Genomic DNA, 27832 nt, shown 5'->3' with positions numbered 1-27832 from the left:
AGCCGAGGATGTGCCCCGCCGTTGCCGGGAGGGCCGCGCCGCGGGCGCCCAACGTGTGCCGCCTGCTCGGCCGCAGGGCCCGCGGGTTTTACGCCCGAGACGCCGGCGTGGCCCTCCGGAAGAACATGGGGCTTCTGAGAACCATCCTCTGCCAGGTAAGGGCGGCGCGCGCGGGACGCGCGTTTCGGAAGTCGCTGGGTCGCGCTAGCAAGTCTGGGAAGGGAATACAAGTGCAGCCGAGAGAGTTATAAACGGGTACCTGTATTTAGTGAGACTCAGAAACCTACGGAGTACCGTGGTGAAGAAACAGCAGAAGCGCTTGTAAATCTCGTGTTCACGTTAGAAATTGCCTCTTAGGAGATCTTATATTGCTTCTTCCATCCCTTAAGATGGCTAATACTAATTCTGTAACGTTTTGGGGAGTTCTCAGAGCAAAATCAGCAGAGGTCTGCAGGTAAACAAACATACCCTTAACGTGTCAGTGACGTTTCTGTTACAGAAATAGAGAAATTACACCAGTTGTAGACTAAGTGTGTTTCATTTAAGAATGATTAAAGCTGCTGTGCAGTAGTTGACAGCCCTGCACTGACAGCTGGCGTGGCAGACAGTGGGCAGCTGTGTTACAGCTGATTTCCAGTAAATGTACTGTCTGAATTTAGCAGCCCCTAATGCAGCCAGATGTACGGACATGTGAGGGCATCCCTCTGGCCTATACAAATACTTATGTTTTGTAGGACTGTGTTAGGGGGATATTGCTGCTGGTGTCTGCAGTAGGCACCTTTAACAATCTACATGAGAATGGGCCACTTCGAACTGATGTTGCAAATAACTGTACTGACAGCCTTTCTACCTTTCATACCAGTCACCAAGAGTAAAGTGGAAGCGATGCTCAATAAATTCAATTACTTATGTATAAAGGAATGGTACGTGCATATTCACACAGAGGGGGATTTTATCCTTGATTAATATTTTTGCATGAAAATTGACAGTTCTAATGGAGGCAATTAAGAACAAAATGTTAATTGCACATGCTGTGCATAAGCTAGTAAAGAGTTACTTTAATTTAGTTTTTGAAAGAGAGAAGTCTTCTCTTAAAAAGTGTTTTGTTTAAAAAAATAAACAAAAACCCAAAAAACTGCCACAGTCGTACAAAAAGAAAGGTTCCATTAAACTCAGTTATCAAGCTGCAGGAGCAAGGATTTTCCAAATGCAATTTTTTTCACAAGTCCATCACAGTTGTAGCCTCTGTCTGTTTCAGGAAAGTACTAAATTCAAGAACGTTTGGACAACGCACTCTGCATCTCCTATTGCTTATGAAAGAGGAAGAATTTACTTAGACAACTACCGATGCTGTATCAGCAGGTAATACATTTACAATTAAAAGTTGACCTGGCTTGCAGTTCTAACATCACAACTGTTTGAAACATGTAGCAAACCTTACCCTTCTCAACTGTCCCTGTGAGCTGAGTGGAATTTACTTTTGAGCAGATCAGTTCTCTGACATGCTTTCCTGTTCCATGAACGCTGCAGAGGCACAGCTCAGAAGCAGCACAGGGCAGAGTAGGGGCCGGTGGGTCCCGCTCACATCAGTCCTCACCTGTCCCACGTGGGAAAGGAGTAGGGACTAGGAGAACTGGTGTAAGCCATGGTCAAAACAATATTGAGACGGTGCAATATGAAACATAAAAGTCTTTGAAGGTTTATCTTTGTCTCAACTTCTCCATAAGGGGAAAACTACACACGCTATGAAGATTTTATGCTAGTATCAGGTTTTTAAAAATGTCTGTACATTATGCCATCCCTTTGTATTAGGAAAGGGAACTTCGTATTTAGAGGAAGGTTTCAATATGATTCTTAGTTTCTGGAATATGTTTTCTTGTTAATGGATATTAGTAAAATAACAACAGTACTATTAAGTATATCTTGTTCTGCTTGCTTTAACAAAAACTTAGCAAAGGTTTGGTTTTAAGCATTACTTTATACTACATTTACTTACAAGCCTTACTTTGAGAGCAATTTCAGATAGCATTTACAAAGGAAAATTAAGGCATGTAGATCTCTGACTTACCAAAAGAGTAGGGTTTATATAAGTGTATGAAATTACTTGTGATAGAAAGTAGTTTATAAAGTAGACTAATGATTAGCAATCATTTTCCTCCAGCATTGCACAAGAGCCAAGAATACTTTATCAAAAGCCAAAGTGTTCTAAGTCAGAAAAAATAGAAGATGCTTTATTATTGGAATGCCCACTGGTAAGAATACTTTTTACTAGAGCATTGTTTTGCAAAAACAAATTAATATCTTTCAGACAAACAGATTTGGAATAGAGCATTCTTTCCCTGTTAACTGTTTTTGTCAACATTTTTTGTGAGCAGAGTCATCCAAGGTTTGCATCTTATGCTTATTTTGACAGAATGTATGCTTAGGGGTATACTCTGAACTTTTCAACAGTGCATGTAAGTGCTTTTTCATGAACATCTGTGGAAGATTTTAAAAATTGTGCCTTTATGCTTATGCAACTCAATTCTAATTCCTTACAACATAAATTCTGTTCTGTTTATTTTTGAGTTATCAAGGGCAGTAAATGGGAGTTTTCTTTTTCTTAACCAGATGTTAACATTTTATATATAAAAAAGGCCTATTGAAGTAACTGTCCACAAGCTATTCTCCTCTTTCTAGTTAATTATTTTAATTAATTTTCCTCCTTTCTTCCCTTACATTCATAAATACTCATACATAGATAGTCTTTCTGCAGTATTTAGACTGAAGCTTGTTCTGTTTTCTCACAAAAAAGGTAAAATTTGAGAGAAGTTAGTCAATTCAATTAGCCATTTTTCATTGAGCACTGTAAAGAGAAGGAAGAGTATTTCTTCATCCATGGGTTATTTTGCTTGGTTTGAAATGTCCGATTCACCTGGTGGAATTTTGAACTATAATATTTTGTACTTGGGAGCACCCTGCTGAGATGTAGTCTGGAACACACAAGGGAAGAGAAATGAAAAATGCAATCAGTATTTCTGTGTTGTTCTTCTTAGTGCCTATGGTATAGTAATATCATGCAATTTGAATGTCTTTTAGTTCAAAATCAAAACTGTTCACTGCTATTACAAATGGATTTTCCATTTGACTTCAAACTGATAATCTTTTCCATAGCTTTAAAATCTTGCCATATTTGATGCCACACTGTTAGACTTCTCATTCTTTCTCTTCTTCTTGGGTTACATTTTTGTGTTATTTTTTCTGAAGCAACTAATAGTTCTAATACAGTTTGTCTGTTTCATAAGAAAAGGTCTTTGTGGGTGCTCATATGTGACTGATTTAGCTCGGTTCTAAGCTGTAAGAGCTTAATTTCCTTAGACTATTTGTAGCGAACATTTCCCCTTCTTGAGGATTTTTTCACTTGTGCACTGTCCACAGAACATTGCAAAAAGTGTGCAATCAAATTAATTGTGTAACAGCTGATTATTAAGCACAGACGTGAACTTAAGAGATTCTGATGTGATTATCAGGAAGCTTTCCATCTTTAGAAATGAATACACAGCGCTCAAAAACTGTCTTGTTGTTATGTAATGTCCTGATACAAACTTCTTCATGATAACCTTTTTGTTACACAGGGGGAAATGCTACCAAATGCATCAGACTATAAACCTTCCCTTATAGTCTTAACAGTGCAGAACTGGCTTCTACGTCTCTCTGCTGATTGTGGGGAAATACTGGAAAAAGTATACCTTGCGGGTTCCTGCTGCAAGTTCAGGTATTAAACATTGGCTAGGGATTATATAGCTAACAGTCGTTAGTATTAAACTGGAGAAGAGGAATCATGTTTATCTTGCAGTATAGTAAGCTGTCCAATTTCTGTGCATTCAGAAAATCTTGATCTGATGATTCCTCTGGGAGGGTAACCTCTACAAAGGACTATAAAAAAATATTTTTTAATTGGAGGGAATTTGCTGCAAATACAGAATGGGGGGAAAGAGCAAAGTCCCAAGTTCCTCATCAAACTTTACCATGATTTCCCAGATTTTTTCATTGCTTCTGATGATTGAATGTTATGTAAATAGATTAACTCAAAACACTCCCTGCAGATCAGAGGATGCATAGTTTTTTGGATGTCTTAGAATGAAAGACAGCTCATAAAACCTTAGGAACACAATCATACATAGGTTTGTCTAGCAGTTTTCCTGGAGTATTTTTCCTGCTCTGTTTTCTTTAGAATCACTTCAGCAAATTAAGTATTACTGTCTCAATTTTGGTATCAAGTTACACAAAAGTAACTTGTACTTTAAAAGTAACCACACACACACACACAAAAAAAAAAAAAACATCCAACAAAGAGACTACTACTGTTGGTTTTTCTCTGATGATTTTATAGCCTTTGATAGTGCAGTAACAACATACCAGCAGCAAACTTCTAAGAATGCAAAGCAACCTTCATAAAACATAAGAAAAACATGCTTAAAGGTTAAAGTAAGCAGTTTTCAACTTACGAACGTTCTTCTCCATAGGGTATCCTATCCACTTCATTCTTAAAAGCACAGCAGTTACTGCTTCTGGCAAGGTGCATGGTTTTTTGAGTTCCTGGAAGTCGTTTTTAGACTGAAGAATAAGAAAGCGGTGATTTGTGAAGGGAAGGAATAAAAATAAGACAGTGAATGTTCATACTTTCAGAAGTTTTTACACAACTCTATAAGGAATAAGCTGTTCTTGGCATCTAGTCCAGTGGCTTTTGCATTATTGAAAAGAACAAACAGTTCAGGTGCCTTTCTCCAGTCAGATACTGAGCAGTTTGCCTGGACGCAGGGATCCGCCTAATTACAATTGGTTAAATTTTGCATGAAATAGTGTATTTATTATTAAATGATTTTACAGTGATTAAGATAGGTCTTTGTTATCACAAATAGGTATCTCAGTTGGGATACTCCTCAAGAAGTAATGGTTGTGAAGTCAGCTCAGAATAAACTCCCTGCAGCAGCACGGCAGGTAAGTTTGTTGAAAAACTGTTCTTCAATTTTTACAAGATCCAGTCACAAATTTACGGGGACAGATATGGAGACATTGTACTTTGCTACTATGGTAAAATATAAAGGCATCCGAATGCCAGTAAATACCTCAAGTATAATGTGTGTTCATTGCTTTTTCTTTCCCAGGCAGGTATCCAACAGTCTGTACTGTTCCATCTTGCTGTCTTCCAAGTCTTGCCTCTGTCATTTATTGGAATGCTAGAAATAAACAAAAAGGTAATTTTATTCTGCACTGTAGTTGTATGAGAGACATGATTTAGGCAACTGTCCCACAATTTCAGAAGTCATACTTAATGTTTCAGAACACAACTTTTTTTAAAGAACAGTGATGTTCTTTTAGTGTCTGATAGTTGGAAGCATTGGGGGAAGAATCTTAATTCCAGAAGAGGCAATGTTAATGAATTGTTACTGGGTTACTCATTGATGTGTTGAACTTCAGTTCTACAGTTGCTGTAATTAAAGGCTAGAGAAGTGTAGAGTGTAGTGTTCTTTTCACCTCTTCATACGTAGATACGCTTCTCACCCACTTCTAGTAATAGTCTATTGATTCTATACACAGTTACAAATGACTCCAACTTGCATTATCATAGATACCAAATGGTACAGTATAAATATGTCTTTATCAGACAAGAGGAAACAACTTTCCTGAGGTTGGTTTGTGACCTACATAAGCAAACACTTAGATCGTCAAGCTGATGGAAATTCTGGTGTTCTGGTTAAAACGATATTTTAAGTCATAGGTGTTCTAGATAAATCTTACAAGTGGAACAGTACGAACATGCAGGACCTGTCTTTGAAGTTCTGTGAGCTACAGTCTCATTTGGGGTCCAGAGTTACCAGTGGGTTTTAGCTCATGCTAGGTTTGGCTAAGGCTGGGAAGTGGAAGAGGAGGTTTAACCATTTTTTGTTTGGACCTGTGAAAGTTTAGGTAGGGGCACTGTTCTGTTTAAACTTAGCATTTATGACTGGAAAGCACAAATTCTACCCATATCAGGGGTATTCTCCATCTTTTCATGGATGGCATGCTGGATTCATCAGGGTCATAGCAAGCAAAATGTAAAAAAAAAAAAACCCACAAAAATCTTCTTCAATTAGGCCTGTACTGTTTATCAGAGTAACTGTTACTACTAGGAATAAGGTCAGGGTTGAATGTGGAATTTGAGAGTATGTTCATCCAAGGAAATAACTAGTGAATGCAATGCTAAGCCTGACAGGGATCAGTAGGATTTAACTGTTAAATTACAGTTAGGATTAGTTACTCTTGAATACTACAGAATGCATATAATGCAACAGTTTTACTGAGGTGGTGTGCCACAATAAAGTCTGAGTTCAGACTGGAACTTTTTATCCTTTATGTCAAGGGTAAAGAGAGTTTGGGCTGGAAGACCCTAGGACCAAAACGAATTTCAACAGAAAAAAGAAGAAAAAAAAAAAAGCAAGGTCTCAGAGGTGAATTTATCTTTCAGGACCAAACTGAAAGATATAGATAAGAATTAGGAGTATTCCAGCCTTTGGGTTTCTTTTCTTTAATTGATTTTAAGCCTGTTTTAATTGTTTCTTCCTACAGCTATTCTGAATTCCAAAAAAAAGAAAACTCTGGTCTTCCAAACATTTCAGTATAAAAAAATTACCAACTTCACATGTTGTCATTAAATATTAAGAATCAGTTTGTTCCTTTTTTTTTTTTTTTTCCCCCTTCAGTGGAGATGTTCTAAAGAGTAGCACAAATGAATACTGCGTAATCTCTAAAGGGGTAATCAGCTTTTTATGTATGGGTCTAATTTAGATTCGGAGAGGATCTGTACTCTTGACAGCCGGATAGTTTAGTTTTAGTACAGCTGTACAGTCACAGAGGCATGGTTAGTCTAGTATTTTATCCTGGTGATGGAGAAGTTCTGCAATCAGCACTTTTATATTGAACTGTTAGCTTTCCTGTTGACTTCCTGTGGGATGCTGGGCAATAGTCTATTCATGTCTTGTAATAACTGGGTAACGTGATATGAAGATATACTCAGAATTAATTAGAGAATGTTCTTGTAGAATATGACTTACCTGACACAGATGATAATGCAATGCAAAGTATTAGAGAAACTCAGCAGAACAGATGAGCTACAGAAACCTTCTTACACTAAAACTTTGGTTATAGGAAAAGGAATTTAATTACTGAGATTATATCCTTAATTTTGGGTTTTTCATTCTCTCAATTATTTGTTCTTTAATAGAATATTTTTCTTTTTACAGGTATTTGGTAACAATGTAACAGACGTTGCTATTTCTAATGGAATCCTGATTGTCATGTATAGCATGGGTTTGGTCAGGCTCTATAACTTCCAGGCTATCTCTGAACAGGTAATGGGAAATTTTTCATATAGTCCATGCTATTTTGTGGTAACAAATCATTAATATACTTTAACATCTCATAGGTACATGGGGATTGTGTAAAAGGATAGAATCCTTGCCTATGACTATTTATAGCCTGAAGATATGAATGGATGCACTATCTGAAAATTCTAGCTCTGCCAGTCACAGGTGGCAAAACATGAGAAATAGGGCTGGACAGACATTTCAACATATGCTAGACCAGAGCGTGCTGCTTTTTATGCACAGTCTGTAGTTACAAAAAAATGTTATGGTTAGAAAATGATGGGCATGGAAGTTTGTTTGATTTGAACCTGAACTACAGGTGAACCTTTTAAGTTTACCTTTTTCCAATTAAAAAAAATCAGATGTTAATTCAAATTAAGGCTTTGAGCAGCATCTAACAAGATAAAGAATGCAGTAGTAATGGAGCACTGAAACAAAAAAGCAAGTAAATGTGCATCAATAAAGCTGAATTGTTCTGCATTATTTTAGTTCATGGAGCAGCCATTTGATCTGGGATGTGAATTCAGTTGGAATGGTGAAGTGGGAGTTGTAGGAAAGTATCCATTTGGTCTTCCATGTAACATTAAAATAACAGGTATTTATGATCTTTGTATTATTTTCTCCTATGTGGTTTATTTATGACTTTTTAAGCACCAAGAACATTAAAATTACTGTCCTAGTGTGCTGTTGCTTTATTTCTGGGTTCATTATAGTACACTCCTGCTTTTCTTTACTTTTAATTGCAAGAATAAATTAAATAGCTTGAGCCATTGTATGGTTCTGTGACTTACCTAGCAAATTAGTACTGCACATAATCTGTTTTAGAAACCTCACAAGTAATGCACAAAATGGAAACACCTTTCTTATTTTTGAAAGAACTGTTCAGAAAAAGAGAAAGAGCTTCAACAGCTATTGATACTTAGAAACTGTATATAGCACTGTATAATCAAGATGTTATAATTACAATATAATTATATAATCAATAGATATCAAGATGTTATAATTACAATATAATCAAGAGAATTAGGCAAAGTAAACAATGATCACAAAAGAGAATTAGTGGAAGAGCTTGCCCTTTGGCTGAGCTCACCAGAAAACACCAAAAGAGGTGATCTCCAGAAGAGATCCTTCCCCTCTGGTAGCCAGCTCTTAAATAGGTCTAGGAGTGAATTGCCTTCACCTGTGCTCCTCTGGCTGACTCATGGCTCGCCTCAGGTGATCAATCAGAGGTTCAGCGACTTAGCAGTTCCCATACAAGCACATAAGCAGAAGATGAGAGAAAATTTAATCTGACCTGCAGAGAGAATTCAGTGAGATAGTACGTAGCTTGTCCAAATTGCATTTTCATGTTTCTAATTATTGGAAATGTGCCAGTTTCAGTGAGGTTAATTCCCAAGGAAAGAAGAAACGATACCTTAAAATCTATCCTCATGCCTCAAATCACTAATTTATCAATGTTCTGCTTTATGTAATGCCTTTAATTTCTTTGAAGCTGGACATTCATCTCTACTGGTACCTCTAACATTAGAATTTGATAATAAGAATCTTAATAAATGACCAAAGGCTGTGAAACTTTTTTTTCCCTTCAAAAATTCTAAAAAGTTCAAGTGAGACAATTGAGGTGGGAGTAAGTTTCACCAAAATCAAATAAGGCATGCTTTTTTCCTCTAATTTTTGAAGGATTCTGTAGTAAATACTTTATAGGAGGCTGTTCCCATAAAATGTTTTTCATCTTTATGTTTATAAACAATATTAGATAATAGCATACAAACAAAAACTGATTCACATAAACTTGAGGAAGTGCACAAAGACAAAATGCAGAATTAATAGTTAAAGCTTTCAAGTATAATGCAGTGTTTTATCAAAACAGTGATAGGCTACTGTATTTGATGTCTCCTTATTTCTCCTTATTTTCCTCTCTGCTAAACCAGAATGTAATGCTATACGTCCTTTGGAAAACACTGTGGGAGCTTAGAAAGGAATTCTACAGTTGATATGTTCTCATGTCTTATGAATCACTATAGTTTTTGTTTATGATATTCAAAACCCATGTGCTGGGGGAGAAATGTTTTTGATCTTGAATTATATTTAAAAATTTGTGGTCAGGAAGCTTTGAACTTAGATGAACATTTGCCGTGGCTGCTGTTTGCAGCTAGTTGCATTCCTGTGGTTTTTTTTGTGGAGCTGTTTCTCTTCTAAGAGTGAAATGGCTGACTGACCCTTCAGTGTAATGTAATGCTTCAGTGAGTAAGATTTTAACAACTTCAGAGTTTAAACTTGTATTTACTGTAATTTAACTGTTCAAAATTTTCCTACTTATGTAGTCTACTGTCCCTACAGAAATTGCCAGAAGGGATGGCAATTCCTTCAAATATGATGCTATTTTTATGGTGTATGAGGTGCTCAAGAGGAGGTATAAAGAGGTATAAACACATGCATTACTATGTACCTACCACAACTTTTATAGCTACTGACGGATAAGAAATTTAATTTTGGCCACGGTTGAAAGAAAAGAAAAGATAACTATAGATCTTCATTATGTCATCTTCTGAAGGACCAGCATATAAAATTGTAATTTGATTGATTATTATAGGATTCAGTAAATTCAATTAATAAAAAACAAATTAGAACAAATGCATGTTAGTGCTGCCAAGAACAACTTTGTGGCTTATGTTTAGATGAGACTTGAGAGTTCTAAGGAAATGAACAAAGAGGCTTAACTAAGAGACTCAAAACTTGCATTGCTAGGGGAAGGACTCAGGAATATTGAAAACAAAATGTTGAGCAACAAGAGCAAGTGACACATAACAGTGATGGGGAGTTGAAGCAGCAGTTACGCTACTGCAGAGGTGGCTGCAGCCTTATAATTTTTTTGGCAAAGTAGCATAAAAAAGAAAAGTATACCTTAGCAGCAGCCTGTACTGCTTCAAATGGTTGTATTGCTGGAAAAGCATTTATACCTACCATTTAGTCCATCCAGTAGAATTTTTGATGGGCCTTATCATATATATTCATTATTTAAAATAAAAAAGTCTACAAAGTGAAATGTTACAAGTTTTCTTGACCTATTTTTCATCTTCTGACAGATGTTAATAATTGCAGGTCCTCTGCTTATGCCTCCATCCTCAACATTCTCCGTACTTTCTTACCTCAGTTTTCATAAACTGTATACTTTGTTACATGTCGCACACAGTCTCCCATTTCCTATGTGCTAGTGCAAAAGACATCTAGGAAGAGAACCTTTCTCTAGCTCAGGAAAAACTTCATTTCCATGGACAGCAAAGTAATTCCTTTCTGTATAAAGGGCTACGTTCTGAGAAATATGAAAGAAAAAGTGGGAAGCACTATATAACCATAATTACTGATATCATGCAAAATCTTGGCACCATCAGCTATAGTCTGGTTAATTATCTAGACTAAGCAGGGCAAGGACAAGACAAAATTTGGATCAGACTTTGGGTAAAAAGAAAGTCCGGATAAGAACCTTGCCCTCCTCACAGTAATTCAGCTTGAGTATTTACATTCTGTCTGCTTAAATTCCCTCTGCAGATTTCCTCCATGTTTTGTCCTTCTTTTTCTTTTTCTTCCTTCATTTTTTTTTAAATAAGCATTTCTCTGTACAAAAAAGAGAAAAAAGAACTCTTCTTTCATTTTAAACCTGATGGGAGTCAAAGCAGCTGTAGAAGTTGCTTTTATTTATAAAGTTTTGTAGAGGCCATTTCTTTCCAAGACATTTTTCCCATTTAGTACACAGAATATTTGTATGAATGAATCTGTCTTATTTATCCCAACTGAAATCAAGATAGAACTAGACTCCTTTTGACATTAATTAGAAGAATTCTTTGATTTGTTTTTGTTTTGTTTTGTTTTTTCTAAGAACTCTGCTACAGATTGAATTCGTTGTGGTCCGCATTATTTTGCTGTATGACAGAAAAGGATGCTTAGCTATTTAGTACTACTGTTCTCAAGAGAATAGTGATCTTTTTGATATGCGATTTGACTGCTGTTTGATCTGTTCATGTTTATGTCCACTCTCATTCAGATCAGCTGGACTAATTTTAACTATTTGCTAAGTTTTCGCATATCCAGCTCATTTGGAATGAAGTAAGTCGAAGATATCAGGAAAGTAGTTCAGCATGAAGATGTGAGAACTCAGTAACCTTCCACAGGGAGTTGCAGATACGTATATGTGCCTGGATGCTAGGTGAGAAAGTGTCGCTGGTGCTAGAAGAATTATAACAGCCAGTATATTTCCACTTGTCTTCAAAAGTTCTGAAGAGTTAACAGCTTTATTGTAATTTAGACTTGTAAGGATCAACAGAATTATGATTGTTCTTCTACTAATGGTCTTAACATTACCCCATGTTTGCAGATACTCCACCTTTGCTATTTGAAGCATCTTCTCTGGAGAATGCATTTCAAATTGGAGGTTTTCCTTGGCATTATATCATCACACCTAACAAGAAAAAGCATAGAGGAGTCTTCTATATTTGTTCTCTGAAAGACAATGCTTTGGTAATATATTGAGATAGTAGCTTCTCTGAAATAAATGTGTGTCGTGTTTGTCCTCATCTCTCCTTCTGAGCATTGCTGGAGGTAATGAAGTATTCATTTTCCAGTGTGGTGCCTTCACAGGGATTGCCCTACAGCATTCTATTTACCATCCAGTGAAGTCGTATTTTCTTCTGAATTACTATTGCTTCTGATATTTCCTTCATTGCAACATAATCATAGCACTGCCAGTGCTACATAGCATTGTATTCAGAAGTTAAAGAGTCGAGCAGAATCTCATACCTAATTCCTTGTGTGAAATCATCTTAATGCGCTTCCAATTGGGCAGCCTACCAGTTGGCGTTTTAAGAAATGGCAGAACAAGCTTCCTTAATGTCTGTGGTCTATCCCTGATTTGTACATTTTCTCTCTCTAGAAAGATGTTATTACTCAGCTTAATCCAGCATCCCTATTTTTTTTTTCTTTTATGTACTATCCATTATATATTCTTTTATGTGTGATGACTGTCTCAAATTTTATTTTGGATCTGCATTTGACATGAAGATATTTATGTAAAGAGTTTCTGGCCTCTTACTTGAGGATTCTTTACTAAAAAACTTCTCATATGTGAACGTACTTATCTCTTTTATTAGCCTGACCAAATCGGTGATCCTCCTCCTGACTCTTTTAGCTTCAGAACATCTTTCATAATCCTGGCTGAAGATCAATTTAGATTCAAAGGGACTTGTGCAAACCTTTCCCATCTAGTTTTTTCTGGGTGGCATGAACATGGGTTCATGCATTTGAAAACTTGAATGATTAGTCAGCTAAATTTAACAGCAGAAAGTACCTTCCAAAACTTGAAGATTTTGATCAATTTGCATCGTTTGCATCTGAAATCACAAGTTACTGTAGGCTTATACGCTCCATAAATATTTGCGCATAGGAAGGGCTGAGCCTGAGGCTTGAAGCACAAGATGAAGTTTGTGCTACTACATTTCTCAGGTCTTCTCAGATTACTAGAATTGTTCCAGGGTTTGCAGAATGTAGGTTTCATTTCGTTTTGCATAGTTTTAGAAGAGGCTGCACATGTCATGTCAAGAGGCACACAGTCATGGTACAAAGTGAGTGTTTATTGCAAATTAAAAGAAACATTGAAACAGTTCCATGGAGTATCCTTGAAAATTAGAATTGTTGGAGTCTCTACTCATTTATTTATTTGTTACTTTGTTCTTCTGCCTTTTTTTCTGGTCATATTTATCAGAATAATATTTATAAACCTTCAGAGGTCTGTGAATCTTTAAGTATATTAATATTCTAAACTTTCCCTTCCTTCTTCAGGCAAAAAATGGCATACAAGATATGAAATGCTGTTCACTGGAACCTGATTGGATATATTTCCATCCAGATATGTCGGGCAGAATAATCCATGTGGGACCAAATTTGATAAAGTATGACTTTTTTTTTTTTTCCTCAAGTGTTGGTTTCACTAGGCAGAAAGTTGCATAACTGAATAAATTCAGTAGTTTGATGATTTGTGGGCCAAAACACTGCCATCAGTTCCTAGAAACTGGAAAAATTATAAATTTGTCAGAATCAGGAGCCCTGCAAGAAACATCTGATGAGTGTGTGTATTCTCAGGCGATAGTAGAATTTGATATTAAAAAAATTCAGGACAACATAATTTATTTCAATTTCAGTTATTTCTGATGGTTTTAATACAGCTGATCTTTTCAATTAAATATATAGAAGCACTGTAGTAAATGGACATGAATGTAGTAAATGGAAATGAGTATACACTCATTTTGTGATTTTTGTCTCTTTGGTAGAGTCTTGAAATTTAAAGAAGATGAAAATAATACAGACCAAATAGAAATTGCAGAAGACTTCATAATCAAGGCCAACAGAGAAAACTGTGTGAGTTTTAACAGGAATTTCTAACATTTGAGATGACAGTGCATAATTTTGAGCAATTAGGAGGTGTTCTGAGAATGTATATGAGCAAGCAATGTGTTTAATGGGTATAACTCAAAGCTCTTTGACACTCCTTGTTTTCATTGGTCTTTTTAAAGCTATATGAAAGAAATTTTGAAAAGAAGTTATATTTTCAGGATAGATTTCTGAATCCTCAAGCTGTTTTTTAAGTTCTCTGCAGTCTTTAAGGTGTGCAATATAACTGTATCAGTGATGTAAAACATACTTACAAGATGGTGGCAGATTTCCTTCAAATGAAGGTGTCACCTTCATTTGTGCTCTGCTAAGTTGATTATACAAATGCTATAAATGTTTCAAGTCTCATAAATTATGGGTAAGTCTTTGTAAGACAGCAGAAATAGTACATTCCTTCAAGAAGTTTGACTCTTCCCTGCTGTGTATACCTGCACACTTGTGACAAGTTTAGCATTCAGGTAACCCTTCGTGAGCCAATTCAGTGCAATAACATAGTAGATAACAGCCCTGGGGGAAAAAAAAAAAAAAGAAACAAACAAACAAACAAAAGAGTACTCATTTTGCTTACTTGGTGAGTTGAACTGGAGCTGAAACAGTAGAGAATAGTAGAACCAAGTGGCAAGGAGATGATCTGAACCTCTGGCAGAAATGAGCTGCTAAATCACCTCCATTGTTTCCTGCAATCTTTTAGAGTGCTTTTGTGGCTTTTCTTTTTCATTTGACACAAATGTCAAAAAAGTTCAAAGAACACAATTAGGAAGAAGAGTTTTTTGTGCTATGTCATTTTCCTTCAATGTATATAGTTTATAGAAAGCAAAGGTGCTTTTTTTAATCACTTATGAGTACTGTAAAGTCCCCAGTAGTCAGTGATACTAATTTTGAAGCTTTCTTAGGAGAAAAGTTTGTGTATTAAAAATCTATACTCAGGAGTTCTATTTAATTCAGAAAGGATAAGTTTTGTCATCTAATGGATTGCCTTCAATTATTTAGGAGCTGAGAAACAACTTTCTGTTGGAATAAAAGCTAAGAAATTAGAGTTGTTGAATCCTGTCTGTAATCTGCTTTTTACTTTTGACCTCCATTAAGATACTGATAATGCCAATTTTGAATATTTTTTGCATTAGTGATGATGAATGCAATGAAGCAGCTGTGATAGTTTAAGATACTACTTTGCCTGTCTCCTGGAATTAAGATTAAGAAGCAAATTGATGGTGACTTCATCCTCATTCCAACATCTTGGCTCCAGTAACTCCAGCTCTAAAAAAAAAAAATAGTAATGGAGAAACTTTGCCAGCTCCACAGGAATGAGAACTGAGAACCTGTTAATTACTAACATCAGTTGTACCTCACCTAAAGCCACCAAGTTCATAAGCCCTCATAAAGAACAGATGGCAGCAATAAGGCTATGTATTGCTAATAAATAGAACAAGAGTCCAGAGATTAAACCAAGGTCAGGAGCAGAAGGCATGACACAATTCCAGAGATTAAAGCAAGGTCAGAAAGCAGACAACATGAATTAGATATGTTGTCAAATAGATATGATGAAACTGTAACGCTCTAAATCCAGGGCCATTCTTTTTCTCCAAAGGTGAACAGCTCTGTTACTGTAACATCTTCTGGTCGAGTGGTGAAAAAGCGTCTTAACGTGCTGGATGATGACCCAGAACAAGAGGTAACTGATGTAGTGGGTATGGATTAAAGAAGTTTAGCAAGAGAGAAGTCATTCCTGTTACAGGTGCAGTGCCTGTAACCATTAGCTGTGTTATCCATCTGTTTTTCTATTTATCCTATCACATCTAAAATGCATCTACTTGTACGTTGTTCAGAACATCACTTTCTTCTCTTCCTGTCTTAAGGAATATCACCAACCTAAGTTAGAAACCTTGTGTGAGGAAAGATGCTTGTTGGCTATCAGGCTGGCAAAGACATGCCAGAATACTTTCCAATTCTTCAGGGAATGTGAAATTGTTTCACATGTAAACTTAAGGCTTTGTTTTTCCTAAGACATTCAAAATTGTAGACTATGAAGATGAACTGGATTTGTTATCCACTGTGGCAGTTACTGAAGTAGGAGCTGATGGAAGAGCTCACCTTGATTTACGCTGTAATGAACGTGGGATTCTACTTAAGAGTATTCCATTACTGGAATCCTGGGATGTGGTGAGGAGCATTCCTTTTTTTTGGTTGTTGACACTAACATTTCCCCTTTACCTACCATTAAATGCATTAATTTTCCATTCAGATTTGAAGTAGATAGATAAATTGTGTTGCCTGGTGTTATGAATGAGACTTGTACTAAATATAATCATGACTCAAAAAAATTAAGTATTCCATCAGACAGTAGTTAATTTATCATAAAATCTTAATTATTTGAAATCAATGTTTTTTGGCTATTTGCATCTTTTTTTTTTTTTTTTTTTTTTTCCTTTCTGAAGTATTTATCAACTTGAATACTCACTGTCTGGCTAGTTACATCAACTTAACTTTACACCTTGCAAATAGTCTCCTTAACTGAACTGTAACTATTCATGCATAGAATTAAGCATGGACCTTGCTGTGTGTACGTTTGGAAAGATGCAATGGGCAGTTCATATAGCCCAAGTTTAGGTACCTAACTAAGGTAGTCTAATTTACTCAGCACCTTTGGTGTCTCTTATAATCACCTGTATAGGCGACTTAAATGCTTTAAATTGTGCTTAGATTCCCAAAAATAGGTATACAGAATATCTTTAAAACTATGCCTTTTTTGTAGAAGGGCAGACTGTGTGCGTCCACATAAATTTCCTGTCTGATCAGGGAAATAAAAAATGTTATGTATATATACATATATATTCCCTCCTCACCCGCCGAAGGAAAAAGATACTATTACTAAATTAATACCATTATAATATATACTATTATAATATATACTGTTATAATATATACTAGTAATATTACTAAATTACACTATACTAAATGATATATCAAACAATGATACTGTTATCAAGCTGTGGAAATTGAGACTGCAATCAGAATTATTTTTCTCATTTCAGACTTACAGTCATGAAGTTTACTTTGACAGAGATATTGTATTGCATATAGAACAGAAGCCTAACAGGAGGTTCAGTTGTTATGTTTACCAAATGGTCTGTGATACTGCAGAAGAAGATGAAAGTTCAAGACATGAAAGAACAGAAAGAGTGTCTTGTAAAAAAGGAGGGAGAATTTTTGAGTATACTTAAGACATAACAAGTACAGAGACTTCAATTTTGATGTTATTTAAGGACTTCCTCTGTATTAAGTAGTCAACTACTGTTTTCCAGCCAGTGTTTAACATTTTGTACCATTATACGAGGTTTTATTTTTTATTTTTTTCTCTAATATTGTACTCTTGTCTGTAGTCCGTAATGGTTTTTCATGCATTCACCAGTTCTTTAATGCTGAATGCAGCATTTCTTGGTTCTATTCAGAAACTGCATTGAAATACTGAACATCAAGGAGAAAGACGTAGACTTTTTGATCATCTGCTGCATTCTATCTTATGTAGTTTTAGCTATGCAACTTTAATACAGGCTGTTAACTAAAAAAATGTGAAAGGCTGTATAGAAAAGAATTTCTATGTAGGACAAAAACTGCAGTTATCGTTACACAAAACCGACAAGAGGATTTTTTCTGATATACAAAACCATTTGGGTTTTTGGGGGTTTAACCAATTTTCTAGTTGTGTTTGTTTTGGTTTGAAGAAGAGTATTAATAAATTATGTATATTTACTGCCTTTTATGTTTTATTTATTTTATGTGCATATATGAAAAAGGCACTTCTCTGAATTTCCCCACGCCAGATTTCACAAATTGCTCAGTCTGAATCAAAGCCACCAGAAACTCGGTCTGATTGCTGTGTGCAGCCTGTCTCATACGTGGCAATTCCACGTGGTATATTCATTAAAAATATAAGTGAACAAAACCAACTAGTAGAAGTGAAAAAACAACTCACAAGCTCCCAACCCATTTCATGATCATAAAGATTTACCATGCAAATAACCAAATGGAGAGTGACCAAATGCAAGCCAAAGGTGCCTCCACAAGTGTCGCTTTTGGAGGGATGGCCAACATCTGATTTCTCCCCACTACCACCACTGCCATGTTCATTTCATGAGCATAATCATTCCAAACCCACCTATTTCTTTTCCTGGTAACCTTTACTACTGAAGTGTTCATTTTTGCAGCTGATGCAATAGTGAAGGGCTGTAAAATTATATATAAAAACAGCATTTGCAAGATTATGTATAAACTGTAAACTGTAATGCAAAATAAAAAGTAAAAATTGTGGAAATACAAAAAAAAAAAAAAAAAAAAAAAAGGCAGAAAGGAGATGTAAGAAGGTAATGAAACAACAGTAGAAATAAAGAATAGCAGCAATGCTCTACTTCCACCCTACCTTCATTTTCATTTAATGTCTAGGAAAAAAGCACCTGTCCATTATGCTACTACATAAATAACAGGGAGATAGAAGAGTAAAAACTACTACAAAATCTCTCGGAAATGATGCTGAGGCAGAAATTTCTATTCTGAGTGTGTATGGGTTAATTATTTCTAACTAAATTCCTTTCATTAGAAATCTGTCACCTCAGTCAGTGATGACAAATGGAAACTACCATGAAAAAGAAAACTCTATAGCCTAACTGAAAAGTAAGGTTGCAAAGAGGACAACTGCTTGTCAGGTACAAGAAGTTGAGTGCTTGGGGAAAAATGGCACAGAGCTGTTTTTCATGATACTCCTCATCTCCTTTCCATCCCTCTTCTGATGTCTGCAAATTATTTCATATAGCAATTACTAGGAAGTCGTAAGTCAGGATATTTATTAATAAAAGTTGCTACATGAAAGCAAACTGAAGAGACTAAAAAGATACTTAGGAAGGAGAAGTGCAGTTTCCAGATGGTCATGAATCATCTGTGGCCAGTGTAGATAGAGGGAAGCTGGAACACTGAGGCTACTCAAAAGCTGATTTCAAAAAGGCAGAGTAACCGTTTTGCTCGTCTTCAGAAGTATTGTGCAATCTTGAAATAATATTTCAGACAGAAGTGGTGACAGCAAAAGCAGAAACTTTCCCAGATTGGAATATAGCAGAACATTTTTATGGGAGGTGTGCAGTTAATGATTATATGAGCCCCATCACCATTTCTGACATTTTTATGACATACTTAGTCTTCCTTAGTAAGGAATTTCATGCTTGTTTCTGTTTGGATTATTTAAAAGAGTTCTTTCCAGAGCAAGGCATTTAAACTTACCTAGAATACTGCTTATTAAATACTGCAGGTACCATCCACAATATCACCTCTGTAGCTTTCAAAAATTTGCTGTTCTTCCCAGTGACTATTATTTTGAAGCTGTTGTGACTTGCAATAGTCTTCTAAATCAACAATCATACATTACTGCCCATCTGGTGAAAAATGCAGCAATTTATGGTGACCAAAAGGCAGCACAAACTTCGATGAAGATTATGGGCTTTGTGTAAGAAACTCGATCACGGTAAATACACAGTATGTTCCATCCTGGAAGCTCACACATTGACATTTTCATTCAGAAACAGAGATGTTTATGTTAAATGTTAGAACTCTTTGAAAGCTATTTAAGAATAGAGAATGTAGAACAACTGTTCCTGAACACTTCTACAAGTAGGTCTCAGATGTGACTAAGTTGCCAAAATTTGGCAGGTTTTAATAGAATGATGCCCAAACATTCCTACAAACTTAGCCCAGCATCTATGTAAGAAACCGGGTTAATAGCTGTTTTCCAGCAATCGAGGAATCCAACATGAGTTGAAGGGGATGACCATGACAAAAACCATGCTCCGAGAACAGTGCACCCATGTCTTTAAGCACGCTCAGCGGCTGCACTTTCCGTGCTGCGTCTTCTCATCCAGCAGTATTTCTGGTTTATCTCTCGGTGCTTACGGCCGCGCTGCGTTATCTCTGCAGCGGCGCTGGAGGCTCCCATCGGCGCCCCGGCTCACAACCACAGCCACGTGCTCAACGCCCCGGGCACCAAGAAGGAGCGGGCTGAGCCCCGCGGACAGGTCCACTTGAGCGCGAAGGACTGCACAAGGCTGTACAAAATACTTGTAAATAACAGCGTGGCGACGGCCGGCTCGCAACAAGCGGCGAGGGGCGGCGCCGCCCGGGCACGGGGCCGAAGGAGGGCGTCAGCGAGGGCGTCCGCCTTGCCCCTCCCGCTCGGAGCTGGCGGCGATGCGCGGGGCTCGGAACATGGAGGACTACGGGCTCTTCCTGGCGCTGCTGGGCTCGGCGCTGCTGGTCGGCTTCGTTTCCGTCGTTTTCTCCCTCGTCTGGGTCTTCAGCTACCGCGAAGGGCTCGGCTGGGACGGGGGCTCAGCGGAGTTCAACTGGCATCCCGTCCTCATCGTCACGGGCTTCGTCTTCATCCAGGGCATCGGTGCGTGAGGGCCCGGCGGGGTGGCGGCGGAGCTGGGGCCGCGCGGGGCCGGGGCGCTGCGCGGGACGGGAGCGGCGGGACCGGGGCCGGGGCGCTGCGCGGCGCTGCCGTTTGGGAGAGCGGCGCTCGCACCGCGACGGGACAAAGAGTCCCTTGTCGCGAGCTTGTAGCGGTGGTTTGGGTTGATTTGGCTTCTTTTTCGTGTTTTTTTTTCCTCCCTTCAAGCACTTGTTTACCCTGGCCTAGGGTTTCCTTGCACTTTGAGAAAGTCTTGCGAGGTGTGTTTTCCTAGTCAGCCTGAATTTATGCGAGCTGGGAATCGAATCTAGTGCTGCCCTAGGAAACTTTCACTCGTTTGGCTCCGTCCCTTCTGGCTCGCTCCCCCGTCTCAGTTCAGCACCAGCGCAGCCAGACCCAGGAGCAGGGCTTGTGCCAGAGGAAATGCAGCACCAAGTACACCGCTGCAATGCATTTCATCAGCCCAGAAGCTGTATAAATTCTTTTGCAAAATATATATTTACAATTCGTACTTAATTCTGTTGCCTGAGTAACATAAAATGGTTATGATGAGGCCAGGGGACATTTTTACAAAGCGTATGAACTTTTGATTGCGCAGCGTTCAGCCTTGGACTGACAGCGTTTCCCACTACATGTGCTATGTGCTCACTGTCTGTTTTCCATCACACGCCCTTCACATGTTAGGTCTTAAGGGCAAGGGTTGTTTTTTGAGGCTGACGGGAATGTTGCAGTTTGAACGACATGCTTTTGCTTTTAGTAGAACAGTTAAATCCAAGAAATTGTCTGACTTGCACACAATGCCACTGATTAATGGTTTGAGGTGAGGAAAGAAAACTGGCGGTGTTCTCAGTAAAGTTTAAAAAGCAGATAATGGTAGTGCCCCAGAAGTACTAATCCTGAAATTTGAGTTAGTATTTACACTAATTGCATGAAAACTAACAGGGAAATTTGGCAGAGATAACAGCTTCCAATGGTGGTTTCTGATAAAGTCATCATTCTGGCTAGCTTCACTGATAAGAGAACACATGAAGAAACAGCACCAATTATCAAAGAAAGGCAGATGAAAGTTGCAGAGAATGGTGGAAATTCCTTCACAGCTTCACCACTGACTTCTCTGGAGAGAAGGAGCAAGGAGATGATTTTACTCTTCTTAAGTAATGAAGAACCTCTGGAAATCTGAAGTATTTTTTTCTGTGTAACAGGAGGAATTAACTTAGAATTTCATTGTTAGCAACCTTATTTACATTTGCTTCACTGCTGAACGACATTTTGCACTCATCCAGCCAGGAAATGCGTCCAGCACATCTGGACATTCATTCCAGCAAGTGCGTTGTTTGGATCGCGCGTACGGCCGCTCGCTCTGCAGCAGGAGCCTTGCCAGGGCTGGAAGGAGCAGGGCGGGTGGCTGCTGAGCTCTGGCTAGGCAGGGAACTTGGTCATTTGAGCACACACCACAAACTTAATATTTTCAGTGGCAGCGAGGTATGTTCTGAGCTTCATGTCTTCAAGTTACAAAGAAGTTTTGAGCAATAAACAACATTCTGAAGCTGGCTTATATAATATTGCTTAGGTCACGTAAAGTGTAACTTCTGGTTATAAATAAGCAACCAGAAACACCTGTTGACTTCACTAAATACAACTTCTTGTGATCAACTACTGAGCTTTTTCTTTTTATAAACAGATTTTTTTAAATCTTGTTTGTTTGTTTGTTTGTTTTGCAGACAATAGGGGGAGGTTTTCTGCAGAATTTTCCCCTGCTCTTTTATTTCCTCTGAAACTCAGCTTACCCCTGTTTCAGAATTAATTAGTTGCCACAAGCCTTGTGTAGGTATTTGTAACATAAAGGAAAGTTTATCATGGCTCAAACAAACAAATCAAACCAGGAATTCACTGATAGAAGAGCATTATTTGGAGTAGGAAATCCAATTAGGTAACACGAAAAGCAAAGCTGGAGACTGATGGAAAAATCCGCCACTTAATTCAAAGTAATTTGGATGAGGCTGAGGGATAACATGCCTTTGCACACATGCAAGAAAAAGAAGCCCTTAAGTAGCTAAAAGTAAAAAGGAATAGCTGAATAAATACTTCGGTTAAACTTGTGTGCAAGATTTGAAATAGTAACCAAATCACCTGTTTCTTCAGTTCATTAAAGCCTGTACAAAGGATAGAACTGTGCTGCTGGTCTGTGGGAGGTAGAAGAGGTGACTGTAATAACATGCATATGGGGAATCAGACACGCCCTGACAAAATATGTATCTTATCAAAAAGCTGTAGGCACAACAATGTGAGTATTAACTATTTATAGATAGGTACCTGTATGTAAATTGTAACTGATAAAACCCTGTCAGTGCACAGTCATTGTCCAGATGGTTTTCCAAAGTGGTGATAATACAGGTAGTAAAAATCTGTGTGCATATTTGTACCATGACTATTTTAAAGATTAAGATAGGAAAAATGTGAACAAAATGATTTTAAGAAGGGCTTGAAGAAATAGTATAGTGTGATAGAATGGAGTAAATTAGTAAATTAAGAATTTTGCTTTCTTTTTCACATGTAAAGGTTTTTCATAGATGTCAGGGCTCCAAAGCAACACCTGCATTCTGCTTCATGTTTGGCCTGCAAATGATAATTTGGTCCCCTCTCAAAGGACTAATTATGAGAGCCATTGTGATGTAATACAGAATAAATGATTTTCAGTTCATCACTAACCTATTAAATTCCCACTAGAGAGGCTAGTATTTGGTCACCAGCTGTGACCAAGTGGGTTGTGAGAAGCATGCAGTCAGAGAGGAAGTGGAAATGGTGCTGGGGAAATGGGACCTTGTCTTTTGGCAACAGTAAACAGTCAGATCTGCTCAAGTTAAGATGTATAACTTTACTCAAGTTAGGATGTATAACTTTATAACTTTGCCCTTACTGAGAGGGAATCACAGCAAAATGTACTATCCTGTATTCACCCTGGGCTACAGCATGCAACATTTTAATGTGTGGTATTGCTAACAGGTCTCCAAGCCATTAGTCTGTATTCCTTGTTTTTCTGTCATACTGTTACCAAGAGGGAAACAGACAAAAAAAAAATGTCACGGTCCATAAGAGATCTAAGATTACATGGGTGACACTGTGAAGTTTGATAGTGCTTTTGGAAGTTAAACCAAATTACCATGGAATCTTATACACCAAAGAAAAAAATTTAGCATGGACACAATCCTTTGAGAACCAAAGCTGTAAACTGAGACCAAGATCTGTTCAGGTCAATTTGACTTCAAGATACATAGAGTCCAGTACTCCATTCCACTTGAAATAAGCTATTGACAATACTCTGGGCCGTAATTTATGAAAAGCGAGAATGGAAGATTTCTGGGATACAATATCCTCACAGAATGTTGAAGCCTGGTTGGGACCTTTTGGCATACCAGTTGTACAAGATTAGAAATCATAATCGTTAATACTAGGTTAATTGCCTGATGCAGGCAATTATTTCAATATTAACAAGATATAAGATTATCACATACATTTTGTGGAACTGTTGGAGGTGGTCTTAAGCTCAAGCTGAATCACGGAAATCAAATTATGTCATATAGTACTGCCAGACTGTCTTAAAACAAGGCTATTTTCCTAATTTTTTTATGCTGTGCTATTTCCACTTTTTAAAAGTAGAAAGCTGAGAACTACCTAAATGCTGTATGTATTTAAATATTCTAAGGGAGCTTTCATTCCAATATTATATTTTCACACAGCATGTGAAAGCAAATATTGATTTAAAATCTACTTGTGGACTGGAAATTCCATTTGTGAACAGTGTTTTCTGTGTGAACTATTTAATGGAGTGCTGTGTTTCCTGTCATACATCCAAGTCAAAATATGTATATCTAAATAGAACTTTAAAATCAATTTGTCATTTTTTATTATTATTTGTTGTAATGTACAGAATTAATATCCTTTTCTTTTTTTTCCTTTTTTTTCTTTTTTTGCATAAAAAGCTAGAGTTACAGAGAAGCAATGAGGAAGGTACATGAGAATTACTTAAGTAAATACCTAATCTTTGCACTTACCAGGTAATACAAATTATTTTCTAGTGAGCGTTTGAAGAGAGAACTTATTCTAAAATCTGAAATATATTCTTATTCATTTCCTTTAGTATTGCTAATTATATAGTATTTGGATGTCATTTTATAAGAAGAAATCTTAAGTAAGGATTTAATTAATCAGATGAATGGAGATCATCATTTTTGCCCACTCAAGGCATTATGGATGGGAAGAACAGCCTTTACTGGTCAAGGACCAGGCATGATCATAAGTATTTGTCCCCTGTTATCTTAATGTACTTATGTGCTCTCACACATTCAGAAATTGTACAGACTTGTATTGAGAAATACGTGGGACTTCAGTGATCTGGTCTAGTCTGCGTGCTTATACAACAGGCAGGAGGTCAGTAGGGGCAGGAAAGGAGCAGCAAGGACCCTGAAGAAAGAGCTTGGCAAGAAGGTCTCTATGCTGTTACTATTCTTATGGGCCATTTGGAGTCAGATCACTGGAAATTGTTGTTTTGTTCACACTGGTCAAAATACGGTATGTTAGTGTCACATATGCAAACACAGGTAAAAAATGTGCACTGATCTAACAGTGCTTCGAGAGTTGTAGCTGCCAAATCTTTTTGTTTCTTCAGTTGGACTACAATTCTCTGATGCTGAGTAGTCTTTTTCCATTTAAAGTACTCCTACCAATATTAATGTAACAACACAGCTATATAAATATCACAGAATCATAGAATGGCTTAGGTTGGTTGGAAGGGGCTTTAAAGATCACCTAGTTCCAGGTGCCACAAGCAGGGTTGCCAGCCACTACTTCAATCTGTTCAGGGCCTCATTCAGTCTGGCTTTGAACACCCTCAGGGACAGGACATCCACAAGTACTCTGGGTAGCATATGCCAGTGCCCTTCAACCCACAGAATCATACAGTTGTTTAGGTTGGATGTAAGTAGCATTACCCAAATTTGCAAAGAGAATAAATATTTTTAAAAAATACTGCATGTCTCAGTTTGTTATCTCCTGAATATAAGAATTGGGCCTTGTTCCTCCAATGTGACTAGCAGTAGAAAAATCAAAACCCTATGCAGACTTTCTGTTACATCAATTTAAGAAACAAGGAAAAAACAACACCAAGTTGTTTACTGTCAGTTTTTTGAAAAACACTTGGATTTTTCAAAAATAGAGGAATACATTTTCTAAAGGCAATAATTTAAGTCCTCAGTTGTGTATTTGGAATGTTAGTCTGAGTAAGAGAAAAAGCTTTTTAATAATCATTTGTGTAGTTCTAATAATCTTTCATAATCTTCTAAAAGATAAAAAGTTTGGCTTGCTCTTACAGTAGAACTATATGAATGATACATAATTATTAAAATCTTAGAGAAGTTACACTATAAGGAATAAAATCTTCTTTCTGTTCTTTTCCAGCCATTATTGTGTACAGGTTGCCATGGACCTGGAAGTGCAGCAAACTTCTAATGAAGTTCATACATGCCGGATTAAATACCATAGCTATGATTCTTGCAATTGTTTCTATGGTAGCTGTGTTTGACTACCACAATGCCAGGAGGATCCCCAACATGTACAGTCTGCACAGCTGGATTGGGCTGACTGCTGTTATATTGTATTCTCTTCAGGTCAGAATTTGTGTTTATAAATCAGTTGTAAAATTAATGAATGCGTTGAGTAATTCAAGTACAATAGGCTCTAAATAATAAGACTTGTATTCTAGAATGCACTCTATTTTATATTCTGTGATTTGACAAATCATCATGTAAATGAGCAATTACTGGATCCCTGACTTCAAAGAAAAATGTATTTTAAAACATATTTTGTTTACTCACTGGTTTTATTTATTGTGATTCAATTTGTTGGCAGCATATTTAAGCACAGAACTTTTACTGAGGAATTCTCAAACAAAGTAACTTTTTTTTCTTTTTCTAGTTAGGATAATTTTAACTTTTCATTTCTTGGCCTCAGGACTTGTCTATAGCCAGAACAAGTGCAGCATGGAGCAGAGCAGATCTCATTTATTACAACAGGAAAAATGGCATTGATAAGTGTCCATGTGCACGTTTTTAACTGTTCCTATTGCCAGAAAATTAGATTTATCTTATCTAAATTGAGCTAACTTGTTATGTTTTGCATTTGATACAGAAGGAGAGCAGGGATGCCCTGGTATATAGCACACATACACAGGTGTGATGTTTTAGCACATAAAATTCTGAAGTCTCTCTATTGTATTAATTACACTTTAGAAATAAAAAACAATCAACCAGGAGGGAAATCCTACATATGGGGCATTTAATAAATCAGCTTTACAGTCCAAAGCAATTCCATTAAACTGGTAGATCAAGACCAGAGTTATCTCGATGCATTTTATTCAGTTTTAAAACCTTGCACACCAAGAATCTGCACTTTTAACTTCCAGGGTTTTTTTTAAACTTCGTTCCATGAAATTGTATTTCAGAAGTAAAGGCAATTTGTGTTAGAGTCTCTTAAATCTTAACGGAGGAGGAAAAGCAGTAAACAATTGCTTTTCCTTGTCTTCTTTATTAACATCTTTATTGAATGCATACCGAGAGAGTACTTGTAATGATAACCTACATGATTTAGCTGAAATTGCATCTTTTTAAAGTTGAAGCCACTTTTTGCTTAAGTTGCATTGTTTTTAGTAAATGAAAGCTCAAACAAGTTAGTTTATTTAAGAGAGTTAGCTCTGTGTGGTCAGGTTCAGACTTTAAAATGAATATTAAGAAAAATGGAAGAAACATTTGTCTTACCTAGCTCAGCCCTTATTGGAATTGTTATTTACTTTGCATTTACTTACTTTTATTTACTTTAAATAATAAAAGTATAGCACAGCAGACTTCTTTAAATAAAAATTAATCCAGCAAAACTCTAAAATTACCATTGAAAACCTGTTGCGATTAAAAAAGAAACTAAATTTTGAATACAGCACTTATTTTGTTCCTTTAAGAAATGATGCTTAACTTCTTAGCCAAATGAAAAGAAAAAATCATAATGACCTAGTTATCAAGCACAGAACGTACCTTAGCTAAGGGATTTGGGTTCTGGATTTCTATCCTTTACTGCTCAGGCAAGGAGGTACAAGGAATAGTGCTGAAATAATCATGTTTTAACACCTAGGGAAAAAAAGGCATATTACAGCACTGATAATCATACACTTCATACTTTTTTTTAAACGCAAAAAAAAAAAAAAAAAGAAACAACAACAAAAGAAAAGCTGGAAAAGTAACTTGAGCGCATGTGGCTGAACCCATATGACATGGTGGTGTTCTCTTCTGCCACAGAATTAAGACTGATGGGAGGACCTGTGGCCCTTGAACAGCCCAACACTCCCCACACACATCCTCATTTTAAATGCCAACAGACCTCTGCCCTTCTAGAGGAGTGTAGTTTAACTTACTTAAAGCCCTAAAAGGATGAAATCTATAGGCCACTCAAGACAAAATGTTAAACTCCATTCTGATCTTCATTTACATACAAATCTGAACAGAAGGGGAGA

General features: G+C 37.0%; 2 protein-coding genes and 1 long non-coding RNA gene across 3 annotated transcripts; 2 read left to right on the top strand and 1 right to left on the bottom strand.

The window, feature by feature from the left end:
* The first annotated feature begins 8 nt into the window (after nt 1-8).
* DCAF17 (DDB1 and CUL4 associated factor 17) lies at nt 9-17581 on the top strand. The gene is made up of 14 exons (XM_042822100.1): nt 9-155; nt 1259-1362; nt 2162-2252; nt 3615-3754; nt 4902-4980; nt 5148-5237; nt 7263-7370; nt 7875-7980; nt 11758-11900; nt 13218-13327; nt 13706-13793; nt 15415-15498; nt 15831-15986; nt 16859-17581. The coding sequence occupies exons 1-14, from the start codon at nt 9-11 to the stop codon at nt 17045-17047; spliced, it is 1635 nt and encodes a 544-aa protein (XP_042678034.1). The 3' UTR covers nt 17048-17581.
* LOC122162113 lies at nt 2064-8601 on the bottom strand. The gene is made up of 4 exons (XR_006169427.1): nt 8566-8601; nt 5109-5219; nt 4488-4596; nt 2064-2972 (listed from the first exon to the last, which is right to left on the bottom strand). It is a non-coding gene; the product is annotated as an uncharacterized LOC122162113 (long non-coding RNA).
* A 2463-nt stretch (nt 17582-20044) lies between the features above and the next one.
* Nucleotides 20045-27824, top strand: LOC122162112 (plasma membrane ascorbate-dependent reductase CYBRD1). Its single transcript, XM_042822101.1, has 2 exons — nt 20045-20259; nt 25732-27824. The coding sequence occupies exons 1-2, from the start codon at nt 20055-20057 to the stop codon at nt 26016-26018; spliced, it is 492 nt and encodes a 163-aa protein (XP_042678035.1). The 5' UTR covers nt 20045-20054; the 3' UTR covers nt 26019-27824.
* Nucleotides 27825-27832: the final 8 nt, after the last annotated feature.

This window comes from Centrocercus urophasianus, unplaced genomic scaffold, assembly GCF_019232065.1.
Source record: "Centrocercus urophasianus isolate 14NV4802_14NV808 unplaced genomic scaffold, USGS_Curo_1.0 seq_20, whole genome shotgun sequence".
Classification (NCBI taxonomy): domain Eukaryota; kingdom Metazoa; phylum Chordata; class Aves; order Galliformes; family Phasianidae; genus Centrocercus; species Centrocercus urophasianus.
The sequence above is the reverse complement of the archived record's forward strand: the minus strand, read 5'-3'. Positions and strand labels throughout refer to the sequence as shown.